Source organism: Lissotriton helveticus, chromosome 5_1 (genome assembly GCF_964261635.1).
Source record: "Lissotriton helveticus chromosome 5_1, aLisHel1.1, whole genome shotgun sequence".
Lineage (NCBI taxonomy): Eukaryota > Metazoa > Chordata > Amphibia > Caudata > Salamandridae > Lissotriton > Lissotriton helveticus.
In genome coordinates this window covers 2,105,221,820-2,105,244,499 of record NC_136065.1, presented here as the reverse complement: position 1 = coordinate 2,105,244,499, position 22,680 = coordinate 2,105,221,820, and the positions used below count along the sequence as shown (strand labels likewise).

Sequence of the window (22,680 nt, the reverse complement as noted above, 5' to 3'; positions counted from 1 at the left end):
AGGCTCTGCTGTTTTGTGGATTTTATGGTGGAATTTCTAGTTGAAGTACTGGACAGTGTAGCCTTTTTGGCTGCATTATCTGTCTTTAAATTCTCTCTTAAGTGTCTATGCATTTCTGCATTTGTTGACACTGTAAGAGATTATTTTTGATTGCTCCGGGGTCCACGCACATGGGCGGGACTATTCACTAGATTATGACTATAACAGAGATACCCCTACTACAGAACTGGAGTTACAGGACAGAAACTACTCCTTCCAAGCTTTACATGTCACCTGGGGGCCTTCATTCCTCACCATCATGGCGATGACAGCATAAACTGTGCAGGCAGTGTTCTCAAGGAAGGAGCACTGCAGGAAGTGGGCTTGCCTTCTGTGCAGGAGTGCCTGCGCATCCTGCTTTCCTAATTTTCCACCCTAGCAGTATTTGTACAGAATGCTCATTTGCTGGTACTTCTATCCATCTGGGCGGATGGCATTAACGCCCTGACCTGTGGCTGTGCCAGTGGGATTCCCACCAAACCTTCAAAGCTGTGAAACATGCTGAACAAGTCTATGCCTTCCAGAGGGTTTGTTGACTCCCACCCAGTGGATTCTGTAGTTGCTGGAGGAGGGTAGTTTGCTGAACTTCTTTGTGGTGGGGGTTCTTTGCAGAGCACCATAGTACTATGAGATGATGGAAGTCCATAGAGTAAAATAAGCAGAGGAGGCCTTGGATATCCAGCAGGCTGCAAGACAGACTCCAGATTGTGGTGAAGTGTGCTATAGAATGTAGAGGAGAATTAATAAAGGGGGTGTTGGGGTAAGTAGTGATGTTGTCATTGAGAAGGGATTGTTATGTTTTCATTTGGGTGACATCAGAAAAGGAGAAAAACATTTTCCCAGTGTCTTCGGGTCCCTATTTTGATTCTGGCCATGTGACCTAAACGTCACAAATCTGCATCTGTACATTGGGGTCTATGTTGTTCCCTGAACATTCATCTGAACAATTGTTTGAATCCACAAAGTAGTCAGTTGAATGCATGAGGACAACCTTGCTTTGCGATCTTGCAACAAAGTTAACGCTCAACCTTCCAGGTACTTGAGTGAGGGCCTTTCTATAAAGACCAGGTGACAGAGAAGCAGCCATTTTGAGTCCTTTAAAACTGACATTAAGATGGGTGACCAGGCCCAGTATTTAATTGAGTGCAATGCAATAGACCTTTGCTTTTTTCATTACCTGTGTTAACGCTTGACTGTGCAGTCTGCACCCCACATGATGAAATGTGTCCTCTCTTTGCAGAAGCAGACGGGGTCATTAAAGAAGAAGTTCAAGAGTCACCACAGGAAGCCCAAGTCTTTCAGACAAACTGTAAATGGGAAATAAAAGTTGTACTGTTTCATTTATTGAGATGTCTAACTAAATACTATAATAAAACAAAGTTTTTGTGGTTACAAAAAACTCCTCTTTAGCATCAAAGTGTAAAAACAGAAGTATCAAAATGCTAATTAGAAACAAAAAAAGACCCATATATATAGCGGAACAGTGTGGGGGCTCGCGTAGGGTCTGTGTGAGGAACATAAAAGTAAATCATGATGTCTGTTTCTAATGGGTCTCTGTGTGAGGGGTCAGGAAATGGTTGATCATCGACTTTTCATGTACTGGAAGTGCCCAAGTAAGAGCACAGTACTCCAGAGGCAAAATAAAATCTGTAAGCTGATCAGACTTAAAAGGACATCCAGTTAACAAGCCTACACAGCCATTACCAATCACAGCATTGCATACATTGTTTTAAAGTACTGTGTTTTTGAAGTCTGCCTTAAAACTAAATGACGTGACTTGGCACTTTGGCAAGTGGTGCGAGCCATTAACAAATTTGTATAGAGTGCATGTCATTAGAAAACCAATGAACCCCATTTTGCTTTCGCCACATGTGCTTGAATTCCTTAAAGGACTGGAAGACTCTTGGCTGAATAGCGTTGTAGGGTTTCCCTTCAAGGGAATAGAGATTTTCCTTTGAGAATCCCACTGAAGTCTCAAAGAGTATGTTTGAGAAACAGTTCTCCCATGTATAGCAACGTAGAGCCATCCGAACGTCAAGATTGTGAAGAATTCTATGTATGAAGGGGAGAAATGTCAGGAGGCACATCTGGAACGTCCACCAGAGGACCACCTTGTACGTTTATAAAGTTATATACAGTTACATACATATATATATTTTTTTGTTTTTCTAATTGATACACCTAGCTGACTAGCAACAGTGCTCTTTACTTGTAGCAAGCCCCAGTGTGGGCATACATGGGTAGGAGGGGGCAGTGTTAAGAAGTGGAGCTAATGGATGGGGGATGAAAAGTAATTCTGTCTGAAATAGTATTCCTTGAAGAGGTGGGTTTTCAATTTCCTCCTGTTATCTAGGAGTGTGGTGCTGTTCTGATGTCTGTGGGGATGTTGTCTAAGATCCTGGGGTTAGAGGTTGAGAATGCTTGTTATGTTGACATCCAGGGTTGGATGTAATCAAGGCAAGCTTTAAATCACTGTTAGTTAAGGTGATTTCGAGAGAGTTGAGTGTCATCATCTTACTTGTGTATCTTTTATTTGCTGTCTGCACAGATGACTGCCAGGGGTTTCATATAAAAGTTGAACATTTTGGGTGGCAGGATAGATCCCTAAGGGACTCTGCAGGTGCTGGGGGAGCCCGGGATCTGGTAGCTTCTATTTGATACATGCTTTAGGTTAAAAGGATGCAATAGGCTGTCGTAACTTCAACAAAGGTAGCTGTTTTTCATGAAGTCAACTTCAGTTACTGGAAGCCATAGGTGTAATGTCCTGCTTTATTAGTTAACATGTTTCTTTATGGAATGTGGAATTCTACTCTGTGATGCTTGTAGAATTTAGAATGACTTAGGAGTCAGTTGGTATCTTGGCTGTTCGTGGATGAGGCAAATAAATCTACTCCTGAACCAACAAGCTATTCTTTATTCTATTTATTATAAATAATAACCATTTTACATTGGCGACGATCCTACCTCTCTTTGCCTCAACACGCGGCCGTCCCTGAAACCTCTCCAGCGGCTGCTTGCACTTGAAAGGAAGCGTAGCCTTCCCAGCGGCTGATCGTTTGAAGAATCACCGTCTTCTGGAAACGCTCGTACGGTGAGGAGTATTGCGGGAGGTTGACTGAAAGGAAGGGACTTTTAAATTAAAAAGAAGGGAAATTAAAGAAATAACGCGCGCGAGCGTTAATCAACTCTGAAAGTAGCGCATTCGCTCGCGCTGTCTGTTGATCACCTCGCACTGCAAAATGGCGGTGCGTGTCAGTGACGCGTAGCTTCATTTGTAAAAAAAAAAAAAATCTCAGCCTCGTTTCCAAAGAAAAGGAATTGACGCGCAAAACCGGCTTGAAAGGGAGCACGCGTCGGTGGAATAAAGGGCATTGTGACACGCTCAGATTCCAAGTGAGCTGAGAGAGGCATTGTGAAGCATAATAGAACTTTTGCAAGGGCAGAACTCTTAACCAAGGAACTTAAAGAGTGCACATTGCACATCTTATGGATTGTGACATCAACAACTCTTTATTGTGCTTCTAATAGCTCTAATACAAAATAACAAGGAGCATTTAAATATTACAAAGAGCATTTATATATTACAAGGAGCACTTAAATATTACAAGGAACAATTACAAAATAAAATAAAAAATTATAAGTTTTTTTTTTATATATACAACAGGATTTTAAACATGCAAAATGTAACACAACCTGCATTTTTTTTAATAAGTCAGGTGAACCAAATGTGAAATGGCAAAAATGGAAGAAAATTTTTGCAAATTACGCAAGAGTATGTGGCACGAATTTAAGTGCAGAAAGGAAGCATTCATTACTACTGCACTGTCTAGGGGGAGAAGGTCAAGACGTCCTAGAACATTTACCTGAACTTACTCCTTCGGAACAAAGGAATTTGAACGAATATGAAGTAGCTATTGAGCAGTTGGATCGACACTATCTTCCTAGATTGAGCACAATAATGGAAAGGTATCATTTTGGCTTAAGAGGACAAAAGAAGGATGAGTCAGTTGAGGAATATGTTTCTGCACTAAGGAAGTTAGCCTCATCGTGCAAATTTGGACAGACATTGGATGAGAGAATAAGGGACCAATTTGTATTGAGATGTGCCCATGACAGTATTCGCAAGGAACTCTGGCTAAAAGATGAACCGCCATTGGATGAAGTTCTGGGAATAGCAAAGCAAGTTGAACACATGACGAAATGTGTAGATGAGTTAAAAGTAGAAAAAGAGAAAATGAATGAACCTGAAAAGAAAGATGAACCTAAAGTTGAAGAAGTAGTATGTCAAGTGAAGAAAGAAGAAAAGTCATCTGTTGATAAAAGTGAAAATGGAGTGAATAATTTCAATCCCAATTTTAATGTTACTAGTAAATTTTCATGTTTCAGATGCGGAAATAATGGGCACTTAGCTAATTCACCGAATTGTCCTGCTATGAAATCGATTTGTAACAACTGTGGTAGAAAAGGGCATTTCTCAAAGTGTTGCAGGACTAGAAATAGTAAGAGAGATAATGTATATAAAAGATGGAATCAACCTCAGGTAAAGACTGTGACTTTCCAAGTCAATAGTGGTTCGTTAGAACATCCTTCGCACTTGGTAAAAGTGGATGATGCCATGATAGAATTTAAATTTGATTCATGTTCCCAAATCACCATGATTGATGAGGAATTGTTACATAAGACTTTTGGAGAAAAGGTTAAACTCTTCAAAAGCGACATTTTACCTTTAGGTTATGGGAAAAAACCTATCAAAATATTAGGTTATTTCATGACTACTCTTGAGTTGGGAAGTCGCATCATACCTGGGAATATTTATGTAACCAATTTTGGAGATGCTTTGATTAGTTGGAGGGATCAGCGAGACTTGGGTGTAAAACTTGATCCAAATGCTTCACCTCAGGTACAAATACAAGAGGTGGAAAATTTAGCTGAAATGTTTACAGGAAAGTTTCCAGGTGTGTTCAAAGAACAGTTAGGATGTTTAAAGGGATATAAGCACTGCATAAAATTAAAAAAGAATGCCATACCAGTCATAGCGAAAGTAAGAAGGATTCCTTTAGCGGAACAAAGTAAAGTACAAAAGGAAATTGAAAAATTGATTGATAATAAGATTATAGAACCAGTAGAAGCTACCGAATGGTTGGCCCCAGTTGTAATAGCGAAGAAGCCTACGGGGGAGATTCGTCTTTGTATTGATTTGAGGGCGCTCAATAAGGAAGTAATTGTGGACAGATTTCCATTGCCAAACATTGATGAGATTGTGGGGACTCTGGAAGGGGCAAAGTGTTTTACCACTTTAGATCTGATGTGGAACAGACCCCTCCCCTACCTCTCTCAGGCGGTGGCTCAGTACCGCTTCCCTGGGCTCCGACGATACTCCCACCGCGTCCCTGGCAATCCGGCATATCCCCCTTTCTCTTTCCATGCAGGAAACGAGTACGAGGGACGGCGAACCGGAAGTACCTGTCTCCAACCCCGGAAGTCCCGCCCACGATCCCGGACCGGAACACGGAAAAGGACGCCACAGAGAAGAAGCGGGGTTCTTGAAGGCGGACTCGTGGCAGGAGACAGCAAACCGAGAACTGAAGGTGGTGGACGGAGAGCGTGGAGAAGAGGAGAGCGGAGGCGAGGAGGACGAGATCTGGAGCGAGGACTGGTGGAGTCCTGTGGAGGTGGCTGGAGAGCGGCCGCAACTCGGAGAAGAGTTGCGGCGGGGCATGTGAGTACCCTGTCTCCTGAATTGCAGGCTGACTTGTATCATAGTGTAGATATCGACTCCTCTCACTGTATAGCACTCCTAGGAGCACTGTATATATGCGCACTCCCTGAGACACCCTAGATAGTTCATACCGCCACCGGAATCCTCACAACTTGCACCCTTTCCCTTCCTGCTTGAGTTCCATTCCATCTTCTACCCTTCCGACCCCCCCCTCACGCTCTCTTCTATCCCCTCACAACCCGGGTGTTGGTGTCACCAGTTAGTACTCGTGACCAAGGACTAACTGCCCTGTCATTGTCTCTCTTTACCTCCGAGGACCACCGGACTACCAAAGACGGAGAAAAGGAAGACCCCCACACCTGCTCACCGCGGATCCCGGCTCCCTGACGACTACCATCCGGATTCCCTCTCCATTCTTCTGTTTCCTCTGCCCCTACGTACTATAACTGTCACTGTTAATAAACAGAGCTACAGAAATTGCTCAGTACATACGGCCTCCAAGCCTGTTATTCCGGTCCGCCCATACCCAAAGCCCACAAGTGGTGTCAGAAGTGGGATACACCGGAAGCATGGAGGCGGCAGTGAAGAAACTGGCAGAATCCCAGGAGCAGATGGGAAGGATCATGGAACAGTTCCTAAAGACGGCCGAAGAGGACCGCGGGCAATTACACGACGTCCTGAAGGGTCAAGGCACGGCCCAGGACCAAGCTCTAGGAAAACTGACCGACGTGTTGGGACAACAGAGGCCCGTGACATCCCTTCCGTCGGTAGTGCTACAAAAGTACGTTCCAGGCGAAGACCCTGACTTTTTCTTTACTAATTTTGAGCGCTTGGCCCAGGCTGCTGCATGGCCAGCCGACCGTTGGGGTCACTATTTGGGACCTTTGCTTACCGGGGAGCTACAGGCAGCTTACCAGCAGGCCAACGTTCAAGGACAGACCCCGTATGCCGACATAAAGACATGCATTCTGGAACGCCTAGGGATCGACGAGGACACCTATAGAATACGCCTTAGACAAGTAAAGGAAGGGCCACAAGAAAACCCCAGGGCTCTTTCTTTCCGTATCCAGGACTTGGCTAATCGGTGGCTGAAACCCGCCACCTCCTCCAAAGATGACATCTTAGCCAAAATATATCTGGAGCAGTTTTTGGCTTCCTTGCATCCCTCCACGCAGAAGTGGGTACGCCAGCACGCACGCCTAACACTAGAAACGGCCGTGGAAATTGCCAGTGCTTTCAATCGTGCCCAGGAGACACAAAGGATTAAGGATGAACACCTAACCCGAGGACATCACCCCTCTCACATCCGAGCCCAAAGACCTCCCCCGCCAAGAAAACCCGAACCAACTCCCCTTTTTCCTTACCCTGTCCTACCACGACCACCGAACCCCGGACCCCAGTGCTACCATTGTGGAGGTTATGGCCACATCGCCAGGGTTTGCCCCCAGAGAGAAGAGCCTATGGAGGTGGGGCTGGTTAGAAACCTGGTGTGTGACACCCCGGAGATGGAACCCCCTCGTTTTCACTGTCCAGTGATGATAGACGGCCAACCATTGAGCGCTCTAGCAGATTCCGGTTGCCGGCAAAGCGTACTGCGCCCTCAAGAACTGCCCACTCGCATAGGACCCGTGACCGGGACTGTCGCCATCCAGTGCGTACACGGCGACACCAAGACATATCCCACCGCAAGGGTGCGGGTACAACACCATGCAGACCAAGGAAGCCTTCTGAACGTAGGTTTGATACCCACTTTACCGGAACAGATTATACTGGACAGTGATTACAGCGGACTACCTCACCTCCTCCAGAAAACGACTGACTCACTCGAGAAGTGGTGGGCAGAAGCACCGTTTCCCCAGGCCACTGCTAACCCGAGCCTCCCGGACAAACCCCACAAAACCAAGAGCCAAAAGAAGAAGGAGAAAAGAAAGCACGCAACTGCATATCCCGTGCAAGTGGACGACCACCCATGGGAGACCGACAGGGAGTTCCGAGCGGCTCAGCAAGAAGACCCCATGCTACAGAATGCCTGGAACCAGGCTTTGGATAACGAAGACCCTCTTCATGTAGGTCCCTACTTCTTTAAACGAAACGGGCTGTTGTACAGGAAGGGCAACCCACAGCAAGCATCACAGTTGTTAATCCCTGGGCCCTTTCGGGAGAAAGTGTTGTTCCTGGCCCACAGCCACCTATTAGGGGGACATTTCGGTGATATAAAAACGGGACAATCCATCCTTGACCGATTCTATTGGCCGGGGGTTCATCAGCAGATCAAACGCTACTGTCAGGAATGTCCCGTTTGCCAGAAAAACAGCCGATATCGCCCTCCCCGAGTTCCTCTCATGCCTATGCCCCTCATAGACGTGCCCTTTAGTCGGGTTGGCATGGATCTTATCGGTCCTATGCTTCCATCCAGAAGTGGGTGTCGGTATGCTCTGGTTCTGGTGGATTATGCCACTCGCTTTCCCGAGGCGGTGGCCCTAAAACAACCCACCACCCAGAACATTGCAAAAGCACTTATCACCATCTTTTCACGAGTAGGTTTTCCCCGAGAGATCCTGACGGATCAAGGGACCCCCTTTGTTTCCTCCCTCATGAAACAGGTTTGCACCCAGCTGGGTGTCAAACAGATAAGGACTTCTGCATATCACCCACAGACCGACGGCCTGGTAGAACGCTATAATGCCACCCTAAAGACCACACTAAAGAAACTGCTGGCCCTCGAAAGCAAAAGGTGGGAAGAAATGCTACCCCTAGCATTATTTGCTATCCGTTGCAAAGTTCAACGAAGCACCGGTTTCTCCCCATACGAATTGTTGTATGGAAGGGCTCCCCGAACCCTGTTGGACATGGCAAGAGAAGCGTGGGAGGCCGCACCTGATCGCACCAAACCCCTCCCAGAATATGTAGCCAACCTGAAAACCCATTTGGGACAAATACGGGAAATTGTACGTCAGAACCTGTTGGCGGCACAAACCTCTCAAAAGCGTCAATATGACAAGGGAACTAGGGCCCGTTCGTTTAATCCAGGTGATCTCGTACTACTCCTTCTACCATCCTCAGACCATAAACTTCTGGGTCAGTGGCAGGGTCCTTTTGCAGTCCTACGTCAGGTAACCCCTGTGACCTACGAAATAGAGATGGATCCCCAACGAGGGGTCTCCCAGATTTACCATATAAATCTCCTGAAACGGTGGGAAGGACCCCGACCTGTTCTGTCCGGTCTTGCGACTCCTACTGTCCTCCCTTTTGAGATCTGTTTTGATCCCGACTTGCGGGAAACCCAGAGAGCAGACCTAAACACAGCCCTGACCTCCCTTCAGCATGTGTTTTCCTCCCTACCGGGCCACACCACGGTGGTAGAACACTGTATTCGGACTGAACCAGGGAAAACCGTGAGACAACGGCCCTATCGGGTCCCAGAGGCTCGAAGGACGGTAATCAAGGAGGAAACTGACATGATGCTACGAATGGGCGTCATCGAACCGTCCATCAGTCACTGGAACTCCCCTATTGTATTAGTACCGAAGCCGGATGGCTCGGTACGTTTTTGCATCGACTTCCGGGAGGTCAACAAAGTCTCCTGCTTTGATACATACCCATTACCCAGGGTCGATGAAATGGTGGAACGCATAGGAAAGGCTAAATTCATCAGTACCCTTGACCTCTGTAAAGGCTATTGGCAAATCCCACTCCGCGCAGAGGACAAAAAGAAAACTGCCTTTTCAACCCCGGATGGCCTGTTCCAATTTAAGGTGATGCCCTTTGGCCTTCACGGTGCCCCCGCCACCTTTCAGAGGGCAATGAACCAGGTCCTCCAACCTCATTCACGATACGCCGGGGCATACCTTGATGATATCATCATCTATAGTGACACTTGGACCCAACACCTACAACACTTGCAAGAAGTCGTTTCCTCACTAGGAAACCATGGCTTTACAATCAACCCCTCCAAGACCACGCTGGCCGCTCAAACCGTAAAGTATCTGGGGTTCCTCCTGGGCGAGGGGGTCATCAGACCACAAAGCAAAAAAATAGAAGCCATACAATCCATCCCCTTCCCGCGAACAAGAAAGGAATTAAGGGCTTTTCTGGGTCTCCTGGGGTACTACAGGAGGTTCATTCCCCGTTTTTCCCAAACAGCTGCTCCCCTGACGGACCTCCTTAAGAAATCCACAAAAGCCGAGGAGGCCCTCTGTCATCCAAACCCGGAGGTGCTCCAGGCCTTCAGCCAACTGAAGCAGGCCCTGGTTTCCGAACCTGTCCTGGTTAGTCCCGACTACACCAAGGGATTTATCCTGCAAACGGATGCATCAGACCAGGGTATAGGGGCCGTGCTGTCGCAGAAAGATAGGGACGGACAGGAGAGACCCATCCTCTACCTAAGTCGAAAGCTCTTTCCCCGGGAACGGAATTATGCAGTCATTGAAAAAGAGGCCTTGGCTATCAAATGGGCTATAGAAAGCCTTCGTTATTATTTGGATGGTCGCGAATTCACCCTATACACGGATCATGCACCATTAGAATGGATGGCGAGAAACAAGGGACACAATGACCGTGTTCTACGATGGTTCCTGACTCTACAGCCCTATAGATTCACAACACTACACCGCAAGGGTGTGGAACAGGGAAATGCGGACTACTTGTCTCGTTACCCTCCCCCAACCAACTCTAGTAGAAAGATGGCTAGGGGAAAGGGATGTGGAACAGACCCCTCCCCTACCTCTCTCAGGCGGTGGCTCAGTACCGCTTCCCTGGGCTCCGACGATACTCCCACCGCGTCCCTGGCAATCCGGCATATCCCCCTTTCTCTTTCCATGCAGGAAACGAGTACGAGGGACGGCGAACCGGAAGTACCTGTCTCCAACCCCGGAAGTCCCGCCCACGATCCCGGACCGGAACACGGAAAAGGACGCCACAGAGAAGAAGCGGGGTTCTTGAAGGCGGACTCGTGGCAGGAGACAGCAAACCGAGAACTGAAGGTGGTGGACGGAGAGCGTGGAGAAGAGGAGAGCGGAGGCGAGGAGGACGAGATCTGGAGCGAGGACTGGTGGAGTCCTGTGGAGGTGGCTGGAGAGCGGCCGCAACTCGGAGAAGAGTTGCGGCGGGGCATGTGAGTACCCTGTCTCCTGAATTGCAGGCTGACTTGTATCATAGTGTAGATATCGACTCCTCTCACTGTATAGCACTCCTAGGAGCACTGTATATATGCGCACTCCCTGAGACACCCTAGATAGTTCATACCGCCACCGGAATCCTCACAACTTGCACCCTTTCCCTTCCTGCTTGAGTTCCATTCCATCTTCTACCCTTCCGACCCCCCCCTCACGCTCTCTTCTATCCCCTCACAACCCGGGTGTTGGTGTCACCAGTTAGTACTCGTGACCAAGGACTAACTGCCCTGTCATTGTCTCTCTTTACCTCCGAGGACCACCGGACTACCAAAGACGGAGAAAAGGAAGACCCCCACACCTGCTCACCGCGGATCCCGGCTCCCTGACGACTACCATCCGGATTCCCTCTCCATTCTTCTGTTTCCTCTGCCCCTACGTACTATAACTGTCACTGTTAATAAACAGAGCTACAGAAATTGCTCAGTACATACGGCCTCCAAGCCTGTTATTCCGGTCCGCCCATACCCAAAGCCCACATCTAGATTCTGCGTACCATCAGGTGGAACTGGATACCACTTGTCAAGATCTTACTGCTTTTATTACCCCTATGGGTACCTTTAAATTTAAAAGGATGCCTTTTGGGTTAATCTCAGCGTCCTCAGTGTTTCAACGTATCATGACTCATATTGAAAGGTCTTCTCGGGGTAAAGTGCTATCAGGATGATTTATTAATTTACGGTGCTAACATACAAGAACACAATGATCGGGTGTGTGAGGTGTTAAAGAGGTTGTCTGAAGCTGGTCTATCTCTCAAGAAAGAAAAGTGTAAGTTTGGGTTGAAGGAAGTAAATTACCTTGGTCACTGTATCAGGAGTGAAGGTGTGTTTCCCAAGTTAGAGCTGGTCACTTCGATTGATTATATGGTTGAACCTGTAAACAGGGATGAATTATTGTCATTCCTTGGAATGGTTGAGTTCTATGGGAAGTTTATTTTACACTTTGCGGATAAGACTAAAAATATGAGAAGACTCACTGCAAAGAATGTGACATTTGTGTGGTCAAAAGACTGTAAAAAAGAATTTGAAGAGATTAAGAGAGAGTTGAAAGAAGCTCCCTGCCTTCAGGCATTTGTTCCTGGCTTACCAACATTTGTGTATACTGATGCTAGTGACAAAGGACTAGGTGCTGTGTTGGTACAAAATAAAGGTGGTAACGATTTCCTCATTGCCTGTGCTTCTAGATGTCTTCGTGGTCCGGAGCTTAATTATTCAGTAATTGAAAAAGAGTCGTTAGCAATTTTTTGGGCTTTAAAAAAAAATTCAAGAATTTGGTCTGGGGTACTAGATTTGTTGTAAAGTCTGACCATAAACCCTTGAAGGAAGTTTTTAGTAAGAAAGGGTTAGATTCGATATCTTCAAGGATCCGGAGATGGATAATAGCGTTACAGGAATATGACTTTGAGGTACAATATTTACCTGGTGTTTCAAATAAGGCAGCGGATTGCTTTTCTAGACTGGTTAAAAGGTGTGATCTTCACAGTGATGAAATAATGCAAGATGAAGAGGAGATTCTGGATGTGTGTGAAATTACCGAGGGTGTTGTTGGGAAAGATGAGTGGAAAGAGGAACTGTTAAAAGATGATGAGTTGAGAAAGGTCATGTTCTCCCTAAGGGATAATAAACGTTTGGATAAACCCTGGTCACTCGTTTCAGAAGAATTGTCGATAACTGATGAAATGCTTACACGAGGTGTGAGACTGATACCTCCCTATATTTTAAGAAAGATATTATTGTACATGCACATTCTGGTCATCAGGGTATAGTAAAGACTAAGGAATTGTTACGCACACAATTTTGGTGGCCTGGAATGGATTTGGAGATAGAGCGAATGGTCCGAGATTGTGTAGAGTGTTGTGCAAGTGACAAAATTTTAAAAATCAGACAGATGCCCATGGTTTGCCGAACTTTGCCTAATCATCCTTTGGATGAATTAGCCATCGACATTTTAGGTCCTCTTACTGGAGTTTCTGACACCCCATATCTAATTGTTTTCATAGACCTTTATTCTCGTTGGATTGAGGTGAGTGCTGTTAGTGAAATTACTTCTGAGTCCGTCATTAAATTTCTATCTGAAGTTTTTATGAGAGAAAGTTTTCCTAACAGTATTTTATCAGATAATGGCCCTGATTTCTGCTCAGCGCTGTTTGGTGACTTTCTTACTAAAAGTGGTATATTGCACAAACGGTCCTCTCTGTACCATCCAGAAACCAATGGTGCAGTTGAGAGAGTTAACAAAACGTTAAAATAATGCATTCAGCTTGCCAGAGCTAATGGTTTGAATTGGAAAGTGGAGCTTAAAGAAAGAATTGAAGCTTACAGATATTCTCCTCACTCCACCACTGGTAAATCCCCTTTCGAATTGTTCAAAGGAAGGGTACCCAACACCATGTTGTGTCCTAGTTGGATGAATCTGAATAAAGGGTTTGTTGATAATCATATTGGTGGTTGGAGGGAAAGGGAGTTAGAAAACCAAGCTTGTAGAAAAGCTTATTATGATAATAAGAAATGTGTTCGTTTTCAGGATGTTAAAGTAGGTGATTTTGTTAAAATAAAAGCACCTGTCGGGAGGAGTTCCTGGTCGAAATATACAAATGTTAGACCAGTTATCAAGGTGTTTAGGAATGCCATCAAGACACAAGATGGAAGAATTTGGAATAAAAGTAGGGTTGTTGTGATTGGATCAAAAAATGTTACTCAATTTGCATCAAATCCTGGTTTTGAATCTTCTCCAACATTCCAACTACCTGTATCCAGTTCTAGCAATTCTTCCTCTCTTCATGTAAGGAGTCGGAGATTACGCAGAGCTCCTGCTTATATGAAAGATTATGTTTGATCGTTCTTGTGCTTTATCTGTCAATAATAATTAATTTTCTCGTTTATGTCTTGCCACCTGATTCCTTTTATTACAGTTTTTGTTATTATTATGTAGGAGGAAGATGTGTAATGTCCTGCTTTATTAGTTAACATGTTTCTTTATGGAATGTGGAATTCTACTCTGTGATGCTTGTAGAATTTAGAACGACTTAGGAGTCAGTTGGTATCTTGGCTGTTCGTGGATGAGGCAAATAAATCTATTCCTGAACCAACAAGCTATTCTTTATTCTATTTATTATAAATAATAACCATTTTACAATAGGTCCAACCAACATTTGAGCCAACAGTGATAGAAGAAGATGAAGAGTCCAAAATTGATGGTGCTTCTCTGCTGAGGAAGAGGTGTAGTGCCCATAAAATTAAACTGCAACAATAGCGTTAAGGAAAAGAAAGACATTACATTACTGTAAACTGCTGTGGCTGCTAAATATGCCTTGCAGTAATCGATCAGGTTGCTGGTCCTGGCCAGGTCTGAGATGAACGAAAGAGAATTATGCAAGGAGGGGAGCAGAGGATTCACCTGCTTTTCGATAGCGCAGTCCCAGAATTGCCTGTGTGGTTTGGAGAGGGTTATTTTTCCTGCTTCCTTCTGTTGAGAAAAGAAGATTCTCAACAAGCAGCAGAGCCTGTAGAACAACGGCGAGTCATGAGATTCATCATGCTCTTATGCTTGGGAAGACAAGGGCTAGGTTTCAATAGAACTTCTGATCTGACAATGATTGCATTACAAAGGAGCCATACCTCATGCCCGTGCAGCCTTTTTTACTTTTCAGAGAAGCAAATTGATCTGTTGCCAGGTACCACCCATCTGGAAGAAGTGGATCCGCTTTGTAAGATGCAAATCAATCCCCTAGAGCAAAGCTGCTTGGGACCCATGTCTGGGAATCTACCTGCCATTTTGGGTGTCTACTCAAAAATTCTGGTTTGAAATGCTTGAATCAAGCGGTGTGTCCTTGGGGTGATTGTAGATCGGTGTGCTGCTGAATCTACAGATGGTTGTCACCTTTAAAGAGGTCATCTCGTGCTCCATGCTTGATGGTGGACCTTGAAGTGGTTAGCTTGGGGTGTGACTGTGAAATGACGCATAAAATTTGATGCAAACCTCATTTAATACTCTTCACTGGGTTCATATAAACATAACACCATGGTGGAGCCTGGGTCCAGTTTTGTTTGATCACGTTACCACAGTGAACTAGATGTGACAGAAATGTGATGAATGAATCCGAAAGTCTAAATTCGAATTGTTACTTTGTATTGCGCAATGTATGTATTTTAAGGCACTAGCAGAGGACTGCTGAAATCAATTCTTTCACTTGACTTTTGAATAGTCCCTTTGCACATGGTTTAAGAAATGGGGGCTCTATTGGCACTGATTTAAGTGCTGTTGTACAAAATTACATAAATTTAATCTGTATTATTTCCAGCCCTGATGAAGCCGCAGGTCAACCCTCCCACTGCGAAACGCGTTGGTACAAGGGGATTGGAATGTGGTGGAATTAAAGAAAGGAGCCACAAGAGCCCAAACGACTTTTTCTGCTAATTTATTCACATATTTATGACAACTTTTGACTGTGCGCTCCAAGAATTGATATTTGACTTGCAAACTCGGCAGATTGCTGAATTGAGATTTCTCTAATCAGGAGACATTGGTGAACCATGAAGAGAGATACTTTGTGACTTTTATTTGGCATTTAATGCCAAATAGGAGCCCGCCAGCTTAGTTCTGAACCGTATACAGTTTACTGTGGGATTTCTTCAGGAGCCTAAATATGAGAAGTTATAACCTAACAGAGGAACTGAGGGATATGTATGAGGGTAGATGCCTAGTAGTTGCAAGTGGTAAAATACGTTCTTGGTTACTGTGTTTACTGTAGGGTTGACGGAAAGATTGTCCAATACAGCATGCAGATTATGCACACTTGGAACATGCATGGTGGATTGCTCAGATGAAGCTGGTCTGGCCAGGTAAAAAAAGAGAGGTGAGGTATCTGCCAAGGCAACACACATAATCTGCTGCTGTTGGTTACTGAGTCAGGCAATTCCTTTACAACTAGTGCTGGGTTTCCTTCACACAGTTTACAGTGTGGTGACAACCTCCCGCGTTTCACCCCAACTCCCACTCCTCTGTCGTTTGTGTTTGAGGTCGATATATTTATCATGTACATAACTGTGGTGAATTATGTTGAAATGGACAGGTAAGAGGCACAGTGTAGTGCCCCTAGACCAAGGATGCGATGTCTGTATTGGAATTAATACGTTTTAATAAATGTACAACTCGGGTGGAATTCCTGTTACTGGCTATCTTCCCAGCTGGCAAACAGGCACCTTCCTCGGAATCATGAACATACTTGGAATGCACAGCCTCATCTGGTTCTGTAATAAGAAAGAACAACAGAGAAATTCACATCTCTCTGTTCTCATTTGGAAAGCACTAATTATAAACATTGACGTGCAATAAAATGTAAATAAAATAAACCATTGAGAAACCAATCGGTAGCAAACAAAGTCAATTATCATGGTGAAAGCCTAGGTCTACCTTTGCAAATGCTCCCCAACTCAAACCTTATGTAATTCCTTCAGCTTTCTCCATACGCAACTGACTGCGCCATTAAAATATTTTGTATTCATACATGCAACCTCTGTGCCTTCATCTCCTGCTGACCCCAAACTAGCACACACTTTCCTATCTGTCCTCAACATGGCACTACCAGAACCTTCAATCAAACAGCAACCCGTGGTACAGTCTCCACCCCTCTGATAGACCGCCACCTTCCTCCTGTACCATTTCTGACCAGTTTCCAGCTCCACGCCATTCCGTCGGACCTTGATTCCCTTGTAGGGCCTCTTGTACTCTGAAAAAAACAGATTCCTCCCTTCCTCTCCTTAACCCAGTCATCTACATCAAAACATGTCTTTAGTTCTCCTGCTCCCTTAACCCCTTTAATGCTGCGCACGTTCAGCGGACGTCGCATGCACTACCTCGGTAGTGCTGTGCACGTCCTCTGAACGTCGCGGCCCCGCCTGCGCAATAGAACGTTCGCACCAGCGCGGAACGTTCAGCGGAGGGGTTAACTTTATCTTCAACTGATTTCAATATGCTTTTCTAACATGACTGAACATGCAGCTAAGGCAGAGGAGCATCGCCCCACTGTTTCAACTGCAACCTCAATAGAAAAAATCATATGATAATAACTTTCCATTATCATTTTATTTTTTGTATTGAGCTAGCAGTTTAAGCCACGTTGTTAGGGCGGGACAGGGCTGGGCACTCCGTGTCACAGGAAGGAGGAGTGGTGGCTGTACCTTAAGTGCGCCTGGCGGTATGGCTGGTTGCTGCCGGGGCAGACAAACTGTCAAGCGCACTTTGCATGTTCTCCACAGGCTGTATTCCACAGCCTGGGCAGAGAAAGTGCCCAGCCTCTCTGTCCCTCTCTGAGCGCCGAACCACTGCACTCAGACCAATCGCAATGCTGTAGTAAGGCAGTGTCGTGATTGGCCAGGGGATTCTGGGAGGCTGTGTGCTTACTACTGCAGAGAGGCGGCGGTCTGCAGGATTCAGAATAGTGCTTTTTTTTTCTTAACCCCCTCTATCCCCACACCACCCACATTCTATTGCAGCCGCTACTGTGAACATGTTTAGTATCAGGCTCTCTACCCATCATCAGAAAGAAAGGGGTAGGTTCAGTAGACACATTTGCAGTGATTCTGAATGCTCAAACTATTTCAATAGCAAGTTCCATATCCAGCCTACTTTCGGTAGCCATTTCCATGGCCCTAACTGCTCTGTTGACACGCTCCACCATGCCATTTTACTGGGGGTTATACAAAGTACTTCTCACATGTTTTATCCTACACAGTTGCAAAAAACCACCATCTGAGCTGACCTAAGCTTAGTGCAGTTATCAGTGACAATACTCTGGCAAACCTTCACCCCTATAATATAGAGTTCAAAACCCTGATGATGCCTCTTCTGGTAATTTCTTTCATGAAAACAACATTAAGCCATCTGGAGTGCACATAAACTTAGACTGCTGCCTATCACAAATGCTTGAGTAAAACAGAAAACAGTCTGATTAAATCCAAACACATTTTATTCCAGCAAGACCTGGGGTCAGCAATTGTACACTTAGAAACTGCTCCCAACTTCAACATTTTCTTTCGTTACAAACCTTCAACCCACTTCTCAACTTGGCTGACTGTGCCCTACCGCTGATATTTTCACACACTCTTCTTGGTCAAGGTTTGGCCACTCTGAACCTCATGCGCTACACCAATCAACTTGGGATGCCAACCATCTCCCCGTGGGAGGCACAAATCTGCCACCCTGTATTACCACACCATATTTACACACAGCCAGCTCAACAATAATTAGACCATGTTATCATGCTTTTGGGCATTCCACCTGATCTTTTATATCTGTTCGTGACCTTGGCATTCACCTTCTTGAGCACCTCTTCCATTTCAAGATCTGTAATCACTCTTCTGATGGAGCAGTTCCATAGCTTGGGTGACATCATACACAAGAGCTATGATTTCATTCATTTCACCTATTTCCTCATCAACGCAGGTTCTTTTAAGTACCCTTGTTAAATAATCACCAATTCTATTTTGCCAACCAGGTATATATTCCAAATCCTATTTGTATCTTTGGAGTCTTGCTGCTAATTTCACAGAACTCTAATCAGAAATTCCAGGTTGCAATATGCTAACCAGAGCTTTATGTGCAGTTCTTAATACAATATTCAATCCCCATGTAAATGTATCAAATATTCCACACCCCATGCAGCCACCAATGCCTCTCTATAACAAAGTAATTCCTCTGCGATTTGCTAAGAGGGAGACTCAAAAGCAACTTTGTTTTCCTTCTCAGTAGGGGTGTTTTGAAAGAGAGTGTTACATATTTACATGTTCATATATACTCTGTGCTATTGTTTTAAGGCTTCATATTTGTGCATGGGGTTTGTTGATTTAAGGACACTGTTTTCAATTCAGTGTTCTACTGCCAGTTGCCCTCTGTTACGTTCTGGCTCTAGAATTGTAGATAGTTGGGAGTTGACTGGCAGGTACTATGCTGTTCCCTCAATAAACGCCTGGAAACATCCCATGGACTTATTATCTTTATTTCAACAGAGGCCTGATGCCCACAGCATTGGCATCAACAGTGACACAAGTTTTCTTTTTGGTGTTAAAAGTCATTAAGTTGTCAGCATTGACTATTTACCCCTTTATGGCTTTAAAGGCCTCTTGCTGAACCACACCCTACTGAAATGACCTCCCCTACCTCAAAAGTTCTCTCATCACTTCAGTTATGTCCAAAAATGTTTTCACAAACTTTGCATAGTATTCAATGACGGCCATGAATGATCTCAGTGGGTCTTTGTTCTCATGAATGGCCACACCTCTTATTGCACCTAACACATCTTTCTTTGGACTTGCAGTAAAAATAGTATATCCTAGGTACTCCACATCTTCCACTAGGAAACAGCAAGAAACAAGCACTGGAAATGCAATAGGGCTCGCATTAGGAAAGTTTGAGCTATTGGTCTTATAAATGAATTTTTTTTTATTTGTGTTATTTTTTAAAATAGCTAAATTAATAGCTTTGTCATTTACAATGCCAATAGTTATAACTTTCGTAAACACCTATAGCATTTGTAATGCAACATGTTTTGTATTTACGTGACTTAGATGTATTGATATTACAAATAACAATGGCTTTTAATTTTTTTAAATAATACTTAAATAATTTATTTAATTTGTAATGGCAATAGCGTAAACTTTTGTACATAACTTTTGTGAACATTATGTTCAGTGTTTTTTATTGTGACGAAAATCCAAGAACAGAAGTGAAATATTAACATCTTTTTGTGATTTGTAATAAAGCATGAAAGCTTGAAAACAGCTTGAAACACTGAAAGAACATATTTGAACCAGTGATGCTGTGGTTGCGCTGAGTGATGCTGTGGTTGCGCTGAGTGATGCTGTGGTTGCGCTGAGTGATGCTGTGGTTGCGCTGAGTGATGATGTGGTTGCGCTGAGTGATGCTGTGGTTGCGCTGAGTGATGCTGTGGTGCTGCTGAGTGATGCTGTGGTGCTGCTGAGTGATGCTGTGGTTGCGCTGAGTGGTGTGTGCATCGGTGGAGCTTAGTGGGTGCATTGGTGGAGCTTAGTTGGAGCATCGGTGGAGCTGTGTGGTGGGTGCATCGGTGGAGCTGTGTGGTGGGTGCCTCGGCGGAGCTGTGTGGTGGGTGCATCGGTGGAGCTGGGTGGTGGGTGCATCTGTGGAGCTGTGTGGTGGGTGCCTCGGTGGAGCTGTGTGGTGGGTGCATATGTGGAGCTGTGTGGTGGGTGCATATGTGGAGCTGTGTGGTGGGTGCCTCGGAGCTGTGTGGTGGGTGCATCGGTGGAGCTGTGTGGTGGGTGGCTTGGTGGAGCTGTATGGTGGGTACCTCGGTGGAGCTGTGTGGTGGGTGCATCGGTGGAGCTGTGTCGGTGGAGCTGGGTGGGGGGTGCATCGGTGGAGCTGTGTGGTGGGTGCATCGCGGAGCTGTGTGGTGGGTGCCTCGGCAGAGCTGTGTGATGGGTGCATCGGCGGAGCTGGGTGGTGGGTGCATCGGTGGAGCTGTGTGGTGGGTGCATCAGTGGAGCTGTGTGGTGGGTGCATCAGTGGAGCTGTGTGGTGGGTGCATCGGTGGAGCTGTGTGGTGGGTGCCTCGGTGGAGCTGTGTGGTGGGTGCCTCGGTGGAGCTGTGTGGTGGGTGCCTCGGTGGAGCTGTGTGGTGGGTGCCTAGGTGGAGCTGTGTGGTGGGTGCCTCGGTGGAGCTGTGTGGTGGGTGCCTCGGTGGAGCTGTGTGGTGGGTGCCTCGGAGGAGCTGTGTGGTGGGTGCATCGGTGGAGCTGTGTGGTGGGTGCATCGGTGGAGCTGTGTTGGTGGAGCTGGGTGGTAGGTGCATCGGTGGAGCTGGGTGCATCGGTGGAGCTGTGTGGTGGGTTCCTTGGTGGAGCTGTATGGTGGGTGCCCCGGTGGAGCTGTGTGGTGGGTGCATCGGTGGAGCTGTGTGGTGGGTGCATCGGTGGAGCTGTGTCGGTGGAGCTGGGTGGTGGGTGCATCGGTGGAGCTGGGTGGTGGGTGCATTGGTGGAGCTGTGTCGGTGGAGCTCTGTGGTGGCTGCATCGGTGGAGCTGTGTGGTGGCTGCATCGGTGGAGCTGTGTGGTGGCTGCATCGGTGGAGCTGTGTGGTGGGTGCCTCATTGGAGCTGTGTGGTGGGTGCATCGGTGGAGCTGTGTGGTGGGTGCATTTGTGGAGCTGTGTAGGTGGAGCTGTGTGGTGGGTGCATCGGTGGAGCTGTGTGGTGGGTGCATTGGTGGAGCTGTGTGGTGGGTACATTGGTGGAGCTGTGTGGTGGGTGCATCGGTGGAGCTGTGTGGTGGGTGCATCGGTGGAGCTGTGTGGTGGGTGCATCGGTGGAGCTGTGTGGTGGGTGCCTCGGTGGAGCTCTGTGGTGGGTGCATCGGTGAAGCTATGTGGTGGGTGCATCGGTGGAGCTTAGTGGGTGCATTGGTGGAGCTGTGTGGTGGGTGCATTAGTGAAGCTTAGTTGGAGCATCGGTGGAGCTGTGTGGTGGGTGCATCGGTGGAGCTGTGTGGTGGGTGCATTGGTGGAGCTTAGTTGGAGCATCGGTGGAGCTGTGTGGTGGGTGCCTCGGCGGAGATGGGTGGTGGGTGCATCCGTGGAGCTGTGTGGTGGGTGCATCGGTGGAGCTGTGTGGTGGGTGCATCGGTGGAGCTGTGTGGTGGGTGCATCGGTAGAGCTGTGTGGTGGGTGCATCGGTGGAGCTGTGTGGTGGGCGCATCGGTGGAGCTGTGTGGTGGGTGCCTTGGTGGAGCTGTGTGGTGGGTGCCTCGGTGAAGTTGTGTGGTGGGTGCATCGGTGGAGCTGTGTCGGTGGAGCTGGGTGGTGGGTGCATCGGTGGAGCTGGGTGGTGGGTGGAGCTGCGTCGGTGGAGCTGTGTGGTGGGTGCATCGGTGGAGCTGTGTGGTGGGTGCATCGGTGGAGCTGTGTGGTGGGTGCATCGGTGGAGCTGTGTGGTGGGTGCATCGGTGGAGCTGTGTAGGTGGAGCTGTGTGGTGGGTGCATCGGTGGAGCTGTGTGGTGGGTGCATTGGTGGAGCTGTGTGGTGGGTGCATCGATGGAGCTGTGTGGTGGGTGCCTCGGTGGAGCTTTGTGGTGGGTGCATGGGTGGAGCTTAGTGGGTGCATTGGTGGAGCTGTGTGGTGGGTGCATTGGTGGAGCTTAGTTGGAGGATCGGTGGAGCTGTGTGGTGGGTGCATTGGTGGAGCTGTGTGGTGGGTGCATTGGTGGAGCTGTGTGGTGGGTGCATCAGTGGAGCTGTGTCGGTGGAGCTGGGTGGTGGGTGCATCGGTGGAGCTGTGTGGTGGGTGCATCGGTGGAGCTGTGTGGTGGGTGCATCGGTAGAGCTGTGTGGTGGGTGCATCGGTGGAGCTGTGTGGTGGGTGCATCGGTAGAGCTGTGTGGTGGGTGCATCGGTGGAGCTGTGTGGTGGGTGCATCGGTGGAGCTGTGTGGTGGGTGCATCGGTGGAGCTGTGTGGTGGGTGCATCGGTAGAGCTGTGTGGTGGGTGCATCGGTGGAGCTGTGTGGTGGGCGCATCGGTGGAGCTGTGTGGTGGGTGCCTTGGTGGAGCTGTGTGGTGGGTGCCTCGGTGAAGTTGTGTGGTGGGTGCATCGGTGGAGCTGTGTCGGTGGAGCTGGGTGGTGGGTGGAGCTGCGTCGGTGGAGCTGTGTGGTGGGTGCATCGGTGGAGCTGTGTGGTGGGTGCATCGGTGGAGCTGTGTGGTGGGTGCATCGGTGGAGC

General features: G+C 47.0%; 1 protein-coding gene across 1 annotated transcript in view; it reads left to right on the top strand.

Moving 5' to 3' along the window:
• The window catches only part of SURF2 (surfeit 2), a 31,123-nt gene extending 29,685 nt beyond the window's left edge, over positions 1-1,438 (top strand). The window contains exon 6 of the mRNA XM_078646130.1: positions 1,280-1,438. Within this exon, the coding sequence (XP_078502256.1) occupies positions 1,280-1,363 (84 nt within the window). The 3' untranslated portion in view covers positions 1,364-1,438. The remainder of the gene's footprint in view (positions 1-1,279) is intronic.
• The last annotated feature ends 21,242 nt before the right edge of the window (positions 1,439-22,680 follow it).